Source organism: Podarcis pityusensis, assembly GCF_964106645.2.
Source record: "Podarcis pityusensis genome assembly, chromosome: 2".
NCBI lineage: Eukaryota > Metazoa > Chordata > Lepidosauria > Squamata > Lacertidae > Podarcis > Podarcis pityusensis.
In genome coordinates, this window is record NC_138029.1 from 75168986 (window position 1) to 75189667 (window position 20682).

Genomic DNA, 20682 nt, shown 5'->3' on the forward strand with positions numbered 1-20682 from the left:
GGAACAGAGCAATGGAAGTAGTCCTTAATTATAATGCCTTTTGGGAATACACTTACCGCCAAAGGTCCAATTATCTTACGGAAGTGAATTGCCTTTGCTGGCGCCATCCCACAAAGGCACCCAACTAGAAGGTAAGCGTCATTGCCGTCAGCCATTCTGCCTGTTGGTTATACTGAATTTTCATAATTCATCCTCATCACTGCACTGTGAAAATTACTAGGAGGGAACTGAGGCAGACAGAGAGTGGCTTCCATAAAGCAATCCACCAAGTTTTGTAAACTGTAGATTTCTGTACTGTACCTTTTTTTGATTCTTCTATCGATAACACTTTGTGACTTTGTTGACAACACTGCCCGTTCCTTTTCTTTTCACTATTTATTGCCTCTGTGAGCTGGTACATGACACCCAGACATTATGCCCTCATTTATAACCACTGGTTGGCTCTTCTCCCTCAGTGCTCCATTGAACACTGAGAGGAGCTGGAAACTAAACATTATGAGGAACAGTTGAGGAAGTTGAACATGTTTAGTCTGGAAAAGAGGAGAGTGAGAGGCGATATGATGGACATATCTAAAGGGCTGAGCAAGCCTGGTTTCTTCTACTCTGGAGGGTAGGACCCAAACCAATGGATTCAAGTTACAAGAAAGCAGATTCTGACTAAACATCAGGAAGAACTTTCTGACACTAAGAGCTGTTCAGCAGTGAAACAGACTCCCTCACAAGGGGAGTGGACTCTCTTTCATTGGAGGTTTTTAAGCAGAGGTTGGATGGTCATCTGTCATGGATACTTTAGTTGAGATTTCTGCATTGCAGGGGGTTGGACTAGATGACCCTTGTGTCCCCGCCAACTCTAAGATTCTGTGATTCTAGGAATGTAGAATAGAGAAATCAAGCCAACTGACTGAGTGAATGCTAATTACCACAAGTGGCTGCATCATGGGCATAACATTTTGTGTGTCTGTTGACTGATAAGGAGAGGGAAAATAAGTATTCCTTGTTTTCAGGTGCTACTTTTGGATTTCCCCCCATTTAACTCTGGAGCCCTCTTGCCTGAGAAAAACCAGTTGCTCCTGTAGTATGTTTGTGAGACTAGGAGTGTCAGAAGGCTTCTCTAAGCACCATAATTCAGCTAAATGGAAACAGAGATTAATCATGGTTGACAGAATTAAATAGACTCATTAGAACTCCTCATGCCACTAGAAAAACAGTAGTAGTAAATGCTAAAAGAAATGGAAACAAGGACTTCAGAGCCAACTTTCTTATTATAAGGGGAGGAGAAATGGGTGTATGAAAGCAATTAGATTATCGGCAGTGAACTCTGGTTGTTTATCTGGACTAAGGACCTTGGTAATTTGATGCTAAACTCCTCTATTTTGGTTTAGCTTAGCATAGCAAAAGGTATATTAGGACTCCATTGGAATATTGGTCTAGTGTTTCCAACCTTAAGCTTAAAAATTTGAACTCTTTTAAAATCACTTATTCTTTCATGTCACAAGTTATTAAAATTTACAACATGGGGGCTCTTATCCTGCCCCATTTCCAGTATTTTCAATTTTTGTTCCTATTTCCCCCCAATATGCTAGAAAAGATGGCAATCCAAGAAAGAAGTCAGGATGTGAGAGGTTAATTTGTGACTCTCATTTTTGTACAAAAGGTGCATTATCTGAATACTTTAATGTTGTTAAACCTGCCAGCTTTTTAATAAATCACAGTTTATGAAACATTGGGAAGGATCATCTTGACATTGCAAAATTTCACAATGTGAGGAAGAATGTATGAAAAACATGAACACCTTATGGAGGTTGTTTTGAGAAATAATAAATTTCTTTTGAACACATTCGGACCTCAACCTTTTCCCCTTGATTGTGATTCTGACTTTTGTGAATGTGACACTTCCCTGCCATGAATTAGACTTCTGCTTCACTTGCTATTAATCCCTGTATAGTCTTAACTGGGTACCAACTTTGGCCTGGCTTTGAACCCATTTACTAAAAGCAGAGGGTTATGTAACCCATTATTTCGTTCCTTTGAGGTTTGTAATTTATTACCTAAAAAAAATAAAAATAAAAATTGGTACAGCTAAGATGGATAATCAGAGATAGGATATAGCATGTTCTATTTGATGGGGTGATGCGAAGTAAGAAGGCCAGGATAGGAGTGGGAGTGACTAAGCATCTATTTTTCTACAGCAATAAATGTAGTTCCTTCTGTGTGTTGTGAGATGGATAGATCTTTAGAGGCCATCGGAATCTGGAGGTGCCTTCAGCAGTCTCCCTGACTTCTCTGTGCTTATCTGCCAATGCTAGCTGCTCCGGAAAAGGGAGCAATTAATCCAGGTCAGACTTGTGAATGGTCATTTGTCATCCTGCTGTGTAACTAACTAAACTTCCTTTTTAAATGACTGCTTAGTCCAGATCAAGGTTGTATGTCTCCTTCATTTCCTGCCATTGTCCCTCCCACCACCACTATTACATTTTGCCCTATATCTCTGTCCGAATTTGAGAGCAGCTGGAATTAGGTTCCTTGCTGATGTTCCGTCTTGGGGACAGAACATAAGGAGAGCCTTGCTGGTTCTGGTCCAGCATTCTGTTTCCCAGAGGGTCCAGCCAGATGCCTATGGAGGCTCCTAAGCAGGGCCCAAGGGCAACAGTCCTCTCCTGATATTGTTTCCCAATATCTGGTATTCAGAAGCATGGTGCTTCTGACTCTGGATATACTAGTATACATCCATCATGAGTAGGTAGCTATGGAACATTTCTGTTACGAAAAGTTTTGGGATATTTGCAGGAAGCTATGGGCCACACATGGATTGCTGCTTATGCCATGTGGCTGTCCTGATGGTTTTGAGGAAGCAAGTTTTGAGACAAGACTTACTTTTGCAAAAGCCATGTTGGTTGTTTTCCAGCTAGATTTATCCTTCTGAATGCCTGATAATTGTATATTTAATTATGCTTTCTACCAATTTATCTAGAGCAGTTGTAGATATCTGACCTGTAATTTCTCAGATCACCCTGGACACCCCCCTTTTTTAAAAACGATGTGTTACTTTGACCACTTTCCAGTCTTCAAGTACAGAGGCCAGTCTTCGGTACAAGTTATATATTTTTGTAGGTGATAAGCAATTTCATATTTGAGTTCTTTTGAGAACTCTCAGATGAATAACATCTCGATTCAGTGATTTGTTAGTTTGTGAGACAGGCCTAAAACATCATCTCTTGTCACTACTATTAGCCTCAGTTTTTCAGACTCCCTTTCTGAAAATGTCACTTTAGGTGTGGGTATCTGCCCCATGTTCTCTACAGTGAAGATGGATGCTGATAATTCAGTTTCACTGCAATCTCCTTATCCTTCTTTAGCACACTCTTTGACTTTTTTTATGTTGTTGCCAAACAGCTTCCCTAACCACTTTCCTGTTTGTAATATATTTGATTATTTTTATTGTTGGTGTTAATGTTTTAGTAATACGCACCTCCAATACCTCTCTCTCTATCTCTGCATTCCTTATGGCATTTCTTTTGCCGATGTTTGTGTTCCTTTTTGTTCTCATTTGGGTAAGACGTCCATTACCTAACCATGCTTCCTTGTTGCCTCAAAGAGCAAAGTGGAGGTGAATTTCCTGGGTGAGAGGCAGTCTGGAAGACTTGGTGGAGTGATGAAGGGCAGTGAGAGCCGTTACATTTCTGTGTTAAGTGTGAAACGCCATATAATGTTAGTTTATAATTTAAGAGACATTCCCTTATTTTAGAAAATTAGCTAACCCTTTCATACTAAGTTGTGGACAATGGCCCACATTCCCATGGAGTTGTTGGAGCAGAGGAATGACCAAGACTGTTGTACAAACTGATGACTGAATTTGCAGGTTAAATTACAGTTTATGCCAGTCTTCATTCTGTGTTTTATCCTCATTGACACAAAATTATTACATACCAAACTTTAAAATCACATACAGACACAGAGACATGGCCAAATAGCTATCTAGCAAAGCGAGTGTAAACTGGCAATGCTTGGTTGGGGTTCTGTTCTGCATCTTGGTTTCTGATCAATGGTCTGGAGGCAGCTAGTGGCCTCCTGGAACGAACCCAGTACCTTGGCTCACGATCTAAGCTCCCATATTTCATGGAATTGGAAGGAGTCTCAATGTTTGTGCATGCCAACAACCTGTAGCACTGAAGTGGTATTTGTCATTCCCAAACTGTTTGTTCTAGGGCCCATTAATTAATACAGAATCTGCTTTCCTTTAAACTGCCTCTTAGTGTTATTGTCTTTGCAGGCAGAGGGCAATTATCCCCTGTCCTTTTTGAGGAACTCTTTTGCATCGTGTGGCCCTTTGGAGGACATCTGACTCTCAGCAATTTTATTAAAACTCTTGGGATTTTAATTGTAATTTTATGATTTAATCCATAAATCATGTATATAGCATTCTTAAACGTAAATAGCTATTAAAGTGACTTACAGTGACTTTGATACAGATCAACAGCAAAGGAGTTCAGAATCAAACTGGGGGAGAAGCCTCGTGGGTTTCTTTTAAAGATCGATTCTTCGACAATTTCGTGGTTTGAAGTAGGGGTAAAGAGGTTCTGCGTGGTTGTTGTTTTTTTTTAAAAAAAGTTGAAGTATTCTCAAGCCTACTTCTTGGAATTTCTAAATAAAGATGCTGTTTCTAGCCCTATTGTGACAGTTTCTTCCTGTTTTCTGCTAACCTAACAACACTGTTACATAGCTCATACAGGAAATCAGGGCGCAAGGCAATATGAAGACCTCACTTCCTGGCCTGAGTTGACCATACAATGGGATGGAGGCAGAGGGGTCACACGTGTAGTCTGATGAGGGAAAGGGCTTGCATTAGCTAGAGTGGAGTGGCAGGGAGTGTGGGATACGTGCCAAACGTATTTTTAAATTAAAAAAGCAGGAATTTACTGCCCATTCCCACAATAACAAGGAAGGCCTGATGCCTAGCTAGACATAATACAATGGGGATTGGTCACGTGAGCTTGGAGAGAGGAATGGACCGTGTGACTGTAAAGGTATTTGGCACTTGCATGTGGAACCAAATTTTTTGCATCATTGTGGTCCTTAGGGGATTGGAAAACGCTATAGGGTTTACATCTGCATGTATCCCTTCCTGCTATTTGGATCCTAGGCGTAGGAGCTGGCGTATCCTAGGGCTCAGCATTGTTGCTGACTTTGACCCAGAGGACAATGCTGGCAAGTCCAATATGACACCTGCTTTCATTCTGAATTGTTTTGGCTATACTGCCTCCTTTTCTGCCATAGTCACTTTTATTTAATTAGTTAATTAATTAAACTTTTTTTAAAATTCCACTCCAGCCAAAAAAGCACCCAGAACAGCTTACAAATCACAAAAACACACAGAAGAAGTCTGCTGGATCAGGCCAATAGCCCATCTAGTCTAGTTTTCACAGTGTCTGACTAGATGCTTGTGGGAAACCAGCAAGCAGGAAGAGAGTCCTACTCTCAGACTTACCATCTAAAAAAGACATGGGAAAAAAGGGAGAAAGCAATAAATAAGCTCAGGTTAAAGCTCAGGTTGCTCTAAGAACCAACTGGTCTCTCAACTGCGTTGATGGAGAGACCTTGTATCTCTTCTCTTCCCTCTCCTGCTGATTAAGCTCTGTTCTCAATGTCCATCCTGTCATCACACCCACCCACCTTTAACCAACTTTGATCATTGCTAAAAGTCGATTTCTGTGATGCATGTGAAGCATCATGAATCCCAATCGTTGTTTCTTTTCCAGACAGAATGTGCCAACTACATCAGAGTGCTTTACCCTTTGAACCGGACACACTTATTGGCCTGTGGAACAGGGGCTTTCCACCCAATCTGCGCTCTTATCTACGTGGGACACCGAGGAGAGGTAAGGAAGGATGTCCTTTCCCCCCTCTGTGATAATGTTAGCCCTGTGACACTATAAATATATGATGTGGGAAGATCCGGCATGTAGAGGAATGCAAAGACATGTGGTTCCCATCACCAAAGACTTAAGAGCAGGGCAGGTAGCAGGTAGATCAGGATCTGCTGGTAGATGGGCAGAAGCAACTCTCAATAGTTTAACAACAGTAAGTAAAAGTTTTAAGTGAAATATCTGCCATAGCCAGTCTTGAGCTATTTGCTTATCTCTTAACCTTTGACTATATCTTTGTTCCAGTGTGCTGGCCACTATGAGAGTTCTGTGTTAGAACCCCTGGTATACTGTAACTCAGATGTAGATTTGTGTCTGTAATACAGCGTACGTTTTATGAAGTGCTACAGGTAATTGACTCTGTCACTGAGCCCATACCTTATGGGATGTCTTAACTCTTCCGTAGGTAGACTGTTGCAGAAGAATATAAGAAGAGCTCTGTGAAATCAGGATCTAGCTCACCATTTGGTTCCCCAAGTGTCAAACTAGGTGCTTATGGGAAAATACATGCTGGACTAGGTAGATCAGGAGTTGAGGAATGGGGGAAGTTTTTACAGCCAAGATCTTTATTTAGCCACCCACCCTGCGGGACATTTTTGACAGTCACCTAATGTCATTATGACGTCAGGTGACACCCTCAGAGGGACTCGCTGATTAGCGCTGAAAGTGACCCTATGATCAGCTGATTGCCTCTGGCAGGACAACTTCAAAGGGCTCACTACAGGCCCCAGTTTATGTAATTGCATTCAATTTGGATTCAAACCATGCCTGAAAATGACCATTATTTTCTTTGCAGAGGAAAAAATACTTGAATCCAAACTGTGCTTGGAAATGGACTTTAAAGCAGCTTGCAGTGAGCCCCTTTGAAGATGCACTGTCAATGAAAGCATACCTTCAAACGGGTTTTCTGACAGCCCTTTGAACACAGGAACCCACACACAACCTGCCCCAAATGCACTAGTGAGTTCCCCAATGGAAACTGCTTAGTGCAATCCTACCCATAACATAGAGAGCAATGAAATTGTTGGGAGGGGGATGAGGACAGGGCCATGGGATAATCCTCTCTTTCTCCCTCAGTGCATGAGGTTTGAATGACTGAAGTGTGCTCTAGGCTCAGGAACTTTCTAGCTTTGCATTTCCTCAACAATCTTTCCCAACCATACATTTATATTGCCCTATTAAACAGAAAGGCTGATTTAAGTGCTTGTATTTCTTTAAACAGGGGGGAAAAAACCTTGTTGCCCAATAAACTGGACTGTAATATCAGATGCACTTAAGTCTTCTTGTTGTTATGGGTTAATGTGGCTGGACTTGTGGAATTTGTCCAACCATGTAAGCATCCAGGAAAGAAATGGATTTTGGGTCTATTAATCTGTCAGGCTGATTGATGCTCTACTGTGTATCCGACCCCATCTCATACGACCTCTCCTTTCTGGTTGTTTTTTTAAAGAGAAATCCACGCCCCCTTTATTTTTTGGACGCTCACTCCAAGCACATTCTGTTAGCTATTTGAAGGGAAGAAGGAACAAGAAAGATGGCTGTGTAAAAAAAAGAGAGAGAGAGAGAGAGCCTAAAATGGGGAACAGAGCCAAGAACCAGGGAAGAGGCAGGTGAAATTGAGATCTCAACGACTGTGCTCAGAAGAGAAGCAGCATGTTCTTAATAATTTGCATTAAACCACCTGTCTCTTGGGGTGGGCAGACAGACATGAACACCAGCTATTTCTCTCCCTGTGCAACAATGCTTGGCTGCCTCATGTGAGAACTACAAGTATGGCTGGCTGATGTCATGACTGGGAGAGTCCAGAACACCAATTTTGGACTGCGGTTTTATTTGTCTGGTGTTGGGAGCTACTAACCATATTGCTAAACTTCCTACTCCAAGAAAGGAAGGCCATTGTGCATTAGACATGGATCTCATTTACTAGCTCAATCCCTGTGGTTCTTTTCTGGACTGATTCCTGAAGTTGTACAGTCTTTACGGATTTAGACAGTGCTTGCTTCCTGCTGGGATATATATATATAATTTTATACACACACACATATATATTAATTATAAAATATGTGGGTGGCATTTCCCTCCCTCCAAGCTTTTGATTTCCCTCTGAGCCGTTGCTCATAAATCAAGCTGGCCTTAGCAGGAAGGTCATTCCGCTTCACCCTGTAACCCCTCTCGCCTGGGAGGATTTGACTCGCAGAAGCTTTTATTGAGTGCATGAGAGAAAGGACCCTTTCAGCACAGCTGTTCATCGTGAGCAAAAGGGATGATAGGACTGTCCCTCTGACATCTCACCCCATAACCATATCCGGCAGTGCCTTCCCCCTTGCTAAACGCTCGTGCTGATTTAGCCACGTTATTGAGAGGCGTACCAAAATACAATTGGGGTCCTGTGCTGCTGCTGCTGCAGCATGTCAGAAATTTAACAAGGCCTAGCCTTGGCCTTATATTGGCCTGCAAACTGCACTGGGGAACAACCCTATGCTTGGGTGTGGGTGGACAGTTGCATGATGAAGACATTTAATTAGGCAGCTTGAAGAGGCTGCTTTGTCTGGCCAAGTGGATAACTGGCAGGAAGGCAGGAAAGCACAAGCTGTTCCAGGCATTGCAAAGCAGGAGGGTGAATAATACAGATTCCCAGCATCCTTAGGCCCACTGTCTCATATATGCCACTTTTTAATTTTTTTTATTCTTATGATGATCTGTGGTGCAGGATCAAAAGTGTCATAACTGCTTACCATCTGAAAGTCAATACAGAGCAAAAGCCTTTCACCAAAATCTTTTAGACAACCCAGCAGGTTGGTTTGGGAAGGAACTCTTTGTTCATCTGGGATCCGGGGTAAGAATGTTCTAGACTAGAGTCTTCACTCTCTCCCTGCCCCTCTGATCCCATCAGGGGTTACATAACCGTAGTCTGGATTGTAAAATCATTTCCTGGCATACTGGAGAAATGAGGAGATGGTCTTCGGAGCTCTTCTGAAAGTCTTACTGACTCAAAAGGTTCCTCTTGTTCTGGCAGTTTTCTCTGTTGCTGTCTCTCCAAGTCCCAGCTGTTAACATCATGGGCTTGCCTCTCAGTTTCCTGAAACTGTGACTGATTAAACTTATCAGAAGAAGACAGGAAAGATGAATAGTGCTCAGGCCTCTGTTAATAATTTTCTGAGTAACCAAATCTGAAATAAGTACAATTCCTTATTGTAAAAACATACCAGAGCCAAAATGATTTCAATAATAAACAAATTAAAGGGCTATCAGTATTGAGAAATATACAGATTTAACATGTTCACACTGAGAGCATAACTACATGTGGTGTTGATTGTATTGCTTACAGTCATGCTGCCATGATCTAATTATTTACTTAGAGGTGCACCCCTGGTTTTTTAATTGAAACGGGTGTATGGGAAAGGAAAAAATAATCGCTTCGCCCTTCACTGTCAAAGAAAATGGCCCAATGGGGGCTTTTGACTAGTGTGTGTGTTGCTGCTGCTGCTGCTGCTGCTGCTGTTGAGATTGCAGTGGAGAGGGAAGAATTAAACTTCTCCTTTCTGCACATGGGGGCTCTAATTAAAAAATCCAAAACAGGGTCAATGTAATTGCAAGTGACCAGCTGGAGTCATGTGAAGTTAAGGCCCTAATTTTCGCTGAATAATGTCAGCATCCATTTTTCTTATGGTCAGATAGAAAACTTCATCCTGGTCACTCTATGCTAGCATCCCATGCTCGTCCTAAGATGTTTTCTGATGCATCTGTCCAGGCTCTCTTCCTTCCACATGAGCACTCTCTCATCACCTCTGAATTTCAGACTACCCACTCAGAGAGCTGTGGTTCTTTTAAGCTGTCTTGATGCCTTATTTGTCATTTGTGCTCTTCTCTCCCCAGCATGTGTTCAGCTTGGATCCTTCCAGTGTAGAAAGTGGCCGGGGCAGATGTCCTCACGAGCCCAACAGGGCATTTGCAAGTGCTTTCATTGGTAGGTGCCAAACTAGATCAGTGTGAGTTTTGTACCCTAGCAGCAGGGTTGAATGTCCTTATTTTTATGTTTATATATTGCTTTCTGCCAAGGCATTCAAGGCAGTTTAAAACACTAAACAAGGTTACAAAATATTAAAAAGCAGATTTGCCTTCCGCGTTTGGTGGTTTCCCAGGAAGCTAGTAGTGTGAGCTCCTTGCCTGGCCTTTGCCTCTTCTGTTCTTTCCCTCAGAGATCATGGGTCTAAGTCGGCCCAGGGAAGTTCGTGGAGGGGTGGCCCAACCATTCTCTCAGGCTCTTTCATGGCCACCTCAAGAGCTGGGGACATGGTGTTTAACCACTATTTTAGGATGGGGAAGCCTCTTTGATCATGTGATTTTACTGCTTGTCAGTTCTGACAGAAAAGAAAAGGCTACAAGCAAGCTACTGTACCTTCATAAACCCACACTGCAGCCAGCTGCTCTCCGAAGTGAAAACTGGAGGTAGCTCAGGTTGTCCAAACCAGTTTTAAAAGTGGCCAATAAATTGCACCTACAACCTAAAGTTAATACAAAATTCAGTAGTGAATTCTTTATGGGAAAGCCTTTATAGAACCCCCTCCCCAAAGATAGGTTTGGGGGGTTGAATGTTCATTGGAGGCATCCATACTTCTCCTCAGTTCAGTGTATGGTTTGTAAATTACCGGTATTATTATTGAGTTTCTTACCTGCCTTCACCATAAAGTGCCAGGGTGGGTTACAGCAGTTGATATGTGGTCCCTTTCATAGGTAAGACTATGCCCCCCCCGCCCCATAAAAAGTGTGCCTGCTTCTCAACTATATTTCATCTAATGAACTTGCAGTATACCCCAATCATGTGTGTTACATACCAACATTTCAACTAGGAAACTTGGCATGTGAAAGGAGGGTAATCTGTCAGTGACCGTACTTGCATGCTTGTGTAAGGCATTTTCTGAACTCTTTCAAGATCTCTGTGCTGATGTGTATATAACTCAAAACTGTGGTCTATTAAACTATGGTTTATTAAACCATAGTTTGGTGTTATGTTTGTACTTTCACTAATGGCTTCATTATTGTTTGTTTATTGCCAGTGAACAATGATCTGAAGTCTGTTGTTTAACTATGGCTTGGCATTATGTGTGAACTCAGCATCCTTCCACACCATACCATAGTTTGTTTGGACACCTCAGATGCTCACCAAGAAAAAGGACACAAGGCACAAGTAGCTGGAAAACTGACCAAATTTTGAAGAAACAAGCCATGGTTCCTTTGTCTGTCTGGGGAACAACTCGTGGTTAACTCATGACTTTTTCAACCATGGCTTAGTGTTATAATGTGTGAAACAGGCCAAAATCTCCTCTTTTTGATGTAGTTGTATAAAACAGGTTTATGTGACTTTTCAGCCAAGCAATTCCTGTGCTGTGAAGATTGGTATAAGGGACTTGCCAAGACTATGACCTTTGAAAGAACCAGTGCCCAAATCAATACTCACCATTAATTCATTAGGAGATTTTAGGCAAGGCTAGCCTCTCTCTGCCTCCCATCTACAAATACTGATGTACTTTATATGATGGTTATAATATAGAATGATAATAAACATCATGTATGGGAAGCTTTTTGAATATTCTAGTGTGCTTTATAATGCTACGTATTGTTTTTCTTGTTAGTGCATGACTGTTATGGAAGGATTGATTGTTTCTGTGGGGCTTCTTTCCCAGGTGGAGACTTGTATACAGGACTAACAGCAGATTTCTTGGGCAGGGACTCTGTGATCTTCCGAACTATGGGACACCGCTCCCCTCTGCGCACTGAGATGGACCAGCGGCTGCTTAATGGTAGGAGAACAGGATGTGAAGTGGAGTGGAGGCCAAAGGCTACAATAAAATTGTACTTAGAAAATAAGAACAGGGAGTTGTCTGTATAACTAAGCCTCTTTGGAATATATGCCCATTAATAAGAGGACACCTTGTGTGCTGCTTCTTTAGGTAACCACTTGTTACTAAAGTGAGCTTATTAGTATTTAATTGGGAATGTTTTATATGGTTTTATGTAAACTGCTCACAGGTTTTTCAAATTGAGTTGTACACAATATAAATCTCGTTAAGTACAACTAAACAAATCATGCCAAGAGCAAGCCTAAAAAGGTTTAAAAATAAAATCAAATAAAATAAAGGTCTGTGCCATGCTTCAAGCGGTTTCTGGTGATTTTTTTCTAACGTGCCCGTACAATATTTTTCTTACAGCCCCCAAGTTTGTTGCTGCTTATCTGATCCCAGACAATGATGACCGGGAAAATGACAAAGTCTACTTTTTCTTCACTGAGAAAGCAGCAGAGTCGGACAGCAAAGGCCGGGCCATCTTTAGCCGTGTGGGGAGGGTGTGTGTGGTGAGTTCATGGGGTCTATTTTGTCTGTAGAGTGTGGCGAGCGTTGCACGAGGAACTGAATGTATGGAGACCAACAGCTTGGTGCATTACTGACTCCAAAGCTATATTATTGGACATATGTGCTTACATGTATGTGTGTGCCTGCATGTCAGTTCCTCCCACCATTGTCACTTGAAATGTACTGCATGTCACAGGACAAGGCTAGTCTACTGTTCATCCTAGGTGGACTAGCCTGGAGCAGCCCTCATAGTGTACGATCAAAATAAAGGGTGACCATATACTGGTAACACCAGAGAAGCTCCCTGATTCTTTTGCCACAACATAAGGCTGCATTTGACTTTGGCTCAACTCTCCTGTTCAGAATCTCAGGTTTTTATATGTCCCAGTGGCTTGATTGTGGCTAAATCCCATTACCAATCCCTTGTGGCCCTTCGATTTCAGAACCAGCACACTCCCTGGAAATAACAGGCTATTACTGTACTAGCCATAGAATGCTAATGTAAAGCCATTGGAAGGGGTTGCATAAGCCTTGGATGGGCTTAAATACAGAGAGAGAGAGAGAGACAGATCTTCTTGGACAAATTTAGGTACCTAAAATGAGGGCTTTCAGGGGACCCAACACCTTCCCTGATTCATGCACACCTCGGCAATATTATTTATGCTTTCAGCTTCAGCTGACTGTAGGTTCATCACCATTTTTTGTATCATAATCATGATGTCAGATCAACTAGTCAGATTTGGTGACATGACAATGCCCCTAGTACTAGAAGGGCCACTCTGAACTAAGAAGGACACTGAAGTGCAGCCATTTGGGGCTGCAAGGTGCTCATAATGGATTGGAGCCCACTTCCTTCTATGTGCAGAATCTCCCTGCAGCAACAACAATAATAATAATAATAGCCCCCTGCCTGCAAAGCTCTGGGCCCAATATTACAAGTTTTCAAATCTATTAACGAGGGCTGAGCCCGTTTGGGCTGAGCCCTGGAATCAGATCTGCTTCCGTACTGCCTTTGGCTCCTGATCAACAGCTACAGTATAGGAAGTCTGTTTGGCACGCACAGCATTTTTAAGCACTTCAGTCAAGACAGTGCCTGGCTTGAGAGGGCTGCATAAATCTCTTGTGGCTGCAAATGTTTCTTTTCAAGCCAAGGTTGGGAACATGGAATTTTTTCTTTTTGGTAATTCTGTATAATGTGGGGGGGGGGGGGGGGAGGAAAAAGCATGGTGGGGGGATTCCTTCAAAGCCTTTGAATTCTTCAGCCTTTCATCCACATGGAAACTCCCCCGTTTTCTGTACATGTCACTTCCAATTCCAACCTTCCTTTTTCCCTAGATCTTTTGCACCACAGCTGCTTTGTGCTCACTTGCTTTTCCTCCAAAGGATTCCATCAAAGGGTCTGATGGACCATCCTGTGTGTATCTTAATTTAGCTGAAGACTTGCATTGCAAGGAAATGGACTAACAGCAGAAATATTTTCTCTGTGCCCATTGCCATCTGTTTTATAGAAGAGTTGTTGCATTCATTTCTTGGAGATTTCCATAAAGGCACTTTCTTGTAGGGTGAAGCAGAGACTTCTGCTGAGCATGTGTCAGAACAGAGAGCCTGTGCCCTTTCCTGAAGGTATCTTTCTCTCTCTGCCCTCATTTTTAAAGGCTTGAAGTTAAATAATTTATACTTGAGAGCCATTATGGAGCTGGAACTCTGAGGTTTTAAAGACTGAGTTATGCTGCTTTGAAAATCTTCAGCTGATTTTTTTTATTTATCCCTGCTGCTTAACTTTGTGCTGTGTTTATATATTATTATGGTTTGGAGGGATTATATTTTAGTTCTTCTATTGTAAAGCTGCCCAGAGAACTCCGGCTACGGAGCGGCGTATAAATGTCATTAATAAGAAAGAAATAATTGCTTTGAAACTGTTTTAATTGTCATATCTTGCCCAAATGGGTATAGAAACATTTTTGTTGGTTGGGCTGAAACTGGAGTGCTTAACACTAAGTATCCTTTTGAATTATGCTAACTTTATTTAACTTAATGTTTTCAGAAAGGACAGAGGCTTGAAGGAGCTATTCATTTCATTTCATTTTGTCTTAACATTTCAACCTGTAAAATTGACTTAAGTTCCGTAGCAGCTCCTTGCTAAAGCAGCCTTGGTTTTTAAGGTGCTAAACTCAGTCTCAGTCAGTTTTATTGCACATAGCCAAAGGCTGCCGCAATGTACACAGAATTATTTGACAATTAAAAGAAAATATACTGAATTGGTAAAAAAAGACTTAGGTGCTAAATTAGAATCAGCAGCAGATTTCCTTGCAGGACTGAACTAAGCAAGATGTTAAAGATGTGGTTTAATAGCATGTTTTGTTTCATTTTGTTGTCAAGCAACAACCCTGCAAATAACATTAGGCTCCTGTTAGTATTGCTTAGGGCTTTTCATGAGGTCTTTATTATGTACCACATTTTAAGGCCAGCGTTGTTATCCCAGTATTGAAAATTGAGGGTGGGGCAGAGGAAACAGAAAGACTGAAAAAGAAAAAGACTCAAGGCCACCTATTGAGATCATGCCTGGAGGGAGAGTTGTACTGTAAATTTCCCAGTTCAAAAAATAAGCAGAACCCATGTAGAGGTGAACTGGTTCCCAGTGTGTTTGGAGACTATCTATTTGCAAAGGGACTTACACACACAGACACACACACACACACACACACACACACACCCTTTCTGGAAAAAACCCCTGCTTGGGACTGTTTCTCTTGCAGCTCACTTAAGGGGCTGTTCTTGTTTGTTTGTTTGTTTGTTTGTTTGTTTGTTTTGGTCCTCCTGAGGTTGTTTTTGGCCTTTTTATTGTGTGGACTTCCAAGTTCACAGCAGGGGTGGGAAGACTTTAGGCTTGCAGGGTGAAAACATAAGAAGAGCCCTGCTGAGTCAGGCCAATGGCCCATTAGTCCAGCATCCAATGGCCAACCAGATGCCTGTGGGAAAACCACAAGCAGGACCTGGGCACAAGAGCACTCTATCCTCCTATGGCTTCCATCAACTGGTATTCAGAAGCACTATTGCCTCCATGCCTCTTCTTTGTCTTTTACTAGAACGCTGAGATCCACCAAATAGAGGCAGGGGGAAATTAAAGAATTCTGATGCCTTGCATTGCTCCCCAAACCCCTGATGAAATAATGAGATGCACATTTGTCAGATATCGCTAGAGAAGCTAGCTCCAGAGGCATGATGCTGCAACTAAGAAGGCCCTGCTTCATTTCGGGTAGGCTTGTCTAAACAAGAATGTTTTTAGCAGGGGGCATGGCAGTAGAATTAGGAGCAGAATGCGTCTCTCTGAGTCGTGGCAGAAAGGGGGAAAGTTGTTTTATGAGATAAGAAGAGAAGAAGAACCCTGTTGCACCAGACCAAAGACTTACGGGAAGCCACAGGCAGGAGTGAGCACAGTAGCCTTTTCCCACTCGTGATCCCCAGCAACTCCTATCTAGAGGCAGAATAGCCAACATGACAAGTAGCCTATTTTAACCTTATCCTCCACGACCCAGATAATTGGTAATTGATCATTGACCCAGGCTGTTTACTCAAGGCTGTTTCACATTCTGCTATACTGAATGTGAACAGCTTGAAAACGTTTTCTTTTTTAAATCCAAGGGAAAATATAAAGTGAAAGATAGACTTTCCAATTTCATTTGTGTTACGGAGAACTGTTCTTAATTGGATCTATTTTGGCAGTGGGGGTGGAGATAAAAGAGGGGAAAGCTGGTTTGCAGGAAAGAACTGGGGAATAAACAACAGGTAATCATGGAGGGAAAAATCCATAGGAAGTGGGGATGTTATGGATGCATCTTGCTTGTTGAGAGAGGCCCCCTGTCCCTGATCGTGCATTGGATATGCATCATAACAGCATCATACCCTAGGAATGTTGATGAGAACTGCACCATATGGAACAGAGAAGGTCTACCCCCTGCTTTGCTTGCCTTCTCTCAGAGTGCCATTTGGTTGGGATTGCTCCAGTACTTTTGGATGAGGACTCCGTCAATATGCTCATTTGCTCTTACCCCTCCTTTTGTCTTGTGGGATTCCACAGCTGCTGCATTCACTGTTGGGAGGACACTGCCAGATTAACATCTAGATGAATCGACTGCACTGTGCCACATCATCAGGCCTCATGGCTATTGATTCTCCATTGCAATACTGATGGGTAAAAACATTGTTGTTAGCCACCTAGAGCTGACCTCCGCATGGATATGTTAGCCAGATGTAACATTCCAGTTATTTCAACCTTGAGCCTTTGGCTTCTGGGAAGCCTGAGAGTTACCCTGTCAGGGACTGGTTGGATGCGGAGGAATGGTGGGAGGGACCAGTTGGGGTCTTTCAGTCTCGGCAACTGATCCATGAGAAATATCTACTAGGGATGAATTGCTGTGCTCATTAGGCCGGACACTCTGCCAAGTCTGTGCAGATTGTGTTCTTGCTAATAAAGAGTTAACTCCAACTTGAACGGTGTGATTTACTGCCGGCTCACTCCTGACACACCCTAATGGAATGAAGGGCCTAAGAGCTGGATTCAGTTCCTGCTTCTGCCACTGAAAAGTAAACTCTCCTCTGCTGCAAAGACATAGGGGAGAAAAAAATAATCAGCTGGAAATTATCGTGGAGGCACCAGCCTGTAATAACTCAAATTCTTTGGAACTAGTACGAAACAGTACGCTGAGGATAGAGAGGGGAGCTGGCAGCTTTCCATGCAAACAGAAAAGTTCTGTTGGCTGTGAATTCCTTGCTCTCCTCCTAATCCTAGAAATAAACATTTAAGACACAGCGATGAAGCAGTTATTTATTGGATTAATCAATCCCTACACAGAGAGGGACTCTTTGTTTGTTTGAGACGCAGAAACGTGGATATAGTCTGACTTCCAGAGCTGGCGGCTTGCCATATGAGTCAAAGGAGATGCACTACTTTGTTGTCTTATCTTCCTTGGTGTCTGTTGCAGTCACAAAATACGCACAATGAAAACTACTTAAGCTGCACCACCGGTTGGATCTCTCAAGAGCATTAACACTTTGTGCCCATGGGATTCAGGGCTCAATTAGCAGCTGTGTTTAGCTTGCGGGGCTTTGGGTAAGGAAAATGAATGTCTTTCTGGGAAATTTTTCTTATAATCCTAAGATTAGCGAGCTCTGGCCCAACTGCACTAACCGCTGCTTAGTTTCCAGGCTCAACCTTTTAAGCTCTATACGGCTCAGAACCCCAGTCCCTAAAGGACTGCCTCTTCCCATATGTACCTGCCTGGAGACCACAATTCCAAAATCAGTGGGGAGGGTAGGTAGTGATCAGAGAATGGGCCTTTCCTGTCATTTGGAAATGGCAGGAGGCACACCTGGAGGCACACCTGGCTCTGACTTTACTATCATTTCAGCACCGGATTAAAAAGTTTTCATTCTCTTGGGCATGTGGACAGCTTTAATAATATGATTCTTACAGTTATTCAATCAAGCTTTAGTGTGTGCGTTTTTACAATTGTTGCACTGATAATTGTGCATTGTTCTTAATATGTTTGCATTGGGTGGGATTTCTGGAATGAGTCCCAGCAGCAGCAGCAGCAGCCCTATGTAAGGTTTTCTATGTGAAATGGGGCTTTCTCTCCTTCTGTGCCCCTTGCACCCCCCAGAATTGGCTTGGGAGAACCTCCAGAACTGGAGAAGGGGGAGAGGTGAAGTTGAATTGCAATTTTGGCGCTCTTTTCAAGACTGTAAAGAAAGGATTGCAAGTGGAGATAAAAAGATTGCTCAAGCAGCAGGGCATATTGAAGGGAATGCAATAAGACACTGCATACTAAAATAGTTCTTCTGTGTGAAAAGTATAGGAGTTGGAACGGCAGCAGATAACTGTGAAATAAAGGAGCACCAAAAATAGATGGGAACGCAGTATCCTTCAGCATGAGAGTCAAGAGTGTAAAAGCCAAAAAAAGCTTCTTTTGGTATGTGTCTGAAATTGTAGTTGCAGGAAGTGGGGCTACAGATATGTTTATTGATGGTTACATGGACTGAACTGGACATTTCTGCAACATGGTTAAAGCGCTGCTACCAAAAGCTGATGATGTGAGGCTGCAGTCACAGAATTTATTCCAGGCGTCTTAGAATGCAACCTGAGGTACAGTTCCTAAAATCAGCCTCATCAACAAGTGCAATGCAAATCCTAGCAGTCCCCTTCAGGAAAAAAAGAGAGAGGGGAATTTTCCATTCAATTCTCTGCTTGTGTGGTACCCACATTCTTGGGGGGCAGGGAGAGATATAAAACATATGTCTTGGGATAATGAACAAAAAACTGTTCAGCTTCCAAACATAAATGTTTCAGAAACAAAAGCTGAAAATTAAAATGCAAAAAGGCCTCACACACTTTAAAAAAGAAAGAAAAGAAAACATGGTTGATGAATTTGATTTAATATTAGAAATGTGTGCTAGAATAAAAGTTCAGATTTTGTTCAAAAAGCTGATAACGCGGGACTGCCTGTGTGTATCTTTGAAGATGGAATTTCACAACTGGGGATTTACTACTGAAACAGTCCTCCTTTCTGGTGTGCACCTGCAGAGCCCATCTCAGCAGGCTCATGCTATATGAAACAGGGCTTCTCACAAACTTAAAGCATGCAAAAAGCTACAATATTGAATAAAAAATAACTGTAACTGCTCATCACTGCATGTTTTGCAATAAGGGAACCGAAGTTTAGGTTTGACTTTCCCTTGCTCAGAAGCAGTATTTTTGTTTGCTAGTCCTAGTCTGGGCACCACAGTTCAAGAAGGACACTGACAAACTGGAACGTGTCCAGAGGAGGGCAACCCAAATGGTCAAAGGCCTGGAAACGATGCCTTATGAGGAACGGCTAAGAGAGCTGGGCATCTTTAGCCTGGAGAAGAGGAGGTTAAGGGGTGATATGATAGCCATGTTCAAATATATAAAAGGATGTCACATAGAGGAGGGAGAAAGGTTGTTTTCTGCTGCTCCAGAGAAGCGGACACGGAGCAATGGATCCAAACTACAAGAAAGAAGATTCCACCTAAACATTAGGAAGAACTTCCTGACAGTAAGAGCTGTTCGACAGTGGAATTTGCTGCCAAGGAGTGTGGTGGAGTCTCCTTCTTTGGAGGTCTTTAAGCAGAGGCTTGACAACCATATGTCAGGAGTGCTCTGATGGTGTTTCCTGCTTGGCAGGGGGTTGGACTCGATGGCCCTTGTCGTCTCTTCCAACTCTATGATTCTATGATTCTAGTCCACTTGGCCATGCAAGAGAGGTTTCATAGCACATCCTAAAATATGCCCCAGAATTCTCTTCAATGCACAATAATTTCATGGTCTGCATGGCCTCCGCAGGCAGTAACACAGCCTTTTCAGGCAGTAGCTGCTGGAGGGAAGTCAATGCTGAGTGATGAGGTGCTGTAGGACAGAGCTGGGTGTCCCATGTAGTCTCCTCTGTGCCCTCTAAGCTAGCCTGCCTGCTGCCCCATCACCACTGATGTTGAAGTCCAATTTGTTTCTGTTTGTGGAAAGTAGGGGCAGAATCTGGTTCTTTGCTTCAGGGAGCAAAACGTCTTGGACCAGTCCTGTCTCTTGGAAGCCAAGGCTGTGTACCTGTTTACTCTGTGTTCAGTGTGCTCTCACTGCTGGTTTGGGAAGCGGTGTACACACGACGTTAGCCATTATCCATATCCGTTCTGTATCTGTCCTGCCATTTCTTATGGATTACTATATTTTCATGTGTTTTTGCCCAAACCACCTTTGATCTGAATTGAGAGAAAGAATGGCCAGCTGTATTTTGAGCTAATAATGTATGTGTGAGCCCAGGCCAGGTCTGTATGGAAAAAGGGTTTCCCTTGTGTTAGAATGCTTGAAAATGACAGATCTATGGAGTAGAAATGAGAGCAATCTGAATAGAAGCCAATATCTGTCCTTCTCTTGGTTCTGAGTTTTTAGTTTTGCTTTTAATGCCTCTGGAAGGATTCCTAAAGCACAGCTTAAGCATGTCTTGTTTGTTTATTTGTAAAGAGACCTCATATCAGAAGCATCAGCTGCCTCCACTTCTGAGGATCCTTGTTTACTCTTCTCCTTTCAGAATGATGCTGGAGGACAGCGAGTGCTAGTCCATAAGTGGAGCACCTTCAACAAGGCCCGGCTGGTGTGCTCTGTCCCAGGACCAGATGGCATTGATACATACTTTGATGAACTGGGTAAGAGAAATGAGCTCAGGATTGGTTGCCTTTCATAGGATTAGCTCCTCAGTTTGTCAGCTGGAAGCCAAGCCTTGAAAAGTGGGGTTTAGTTTGGCAATATGAGGAGAATGGGGGGGGGGGGCATCTCAGTGAACAGTCAGGGGGCACCTCATGGCTACAGCAGTGCTCAAGCTAAGGAAATATGAAAGTGAGCA

At 42.6% G+C, this 20682-nt stretch overlaps 1 protein-coding gene across 2 annotated transcripts in view; it reads left to right on the forward strand.

The window, feature by feature from the left end:
- The window catches only part of SEMA3G (semaphorin 3G), a 77938-nt gene that overhangs the window by 44610 nt on the left and 12646 nt on the right, over positions 1-20682 (forward strand). The window contains exons 4-8 of one of the 2 annotated variants that reach the window (XM_080995375.1): positions 5757-5876; positions 9798-9888; positions 11606-11722; positions 12131-12273; positions 20371-20485. In XM_080995375.1, the coding sequence (XP_080851501.1) occupies positions 5757-5876; positions 9798-9888; positions 11606-11722; positions 12131-12273; positions 20371-20485 (586 nt within the window). The remainder of the gene's footprint in view (positions 1-5756; positions 5877-9797; positions 9889-11605; positions 11723-12130; positions 12274-20370; positions 20486-20682) is intronic. The other variant, XM_080995376.1, reaches the window with a different exon arrangement.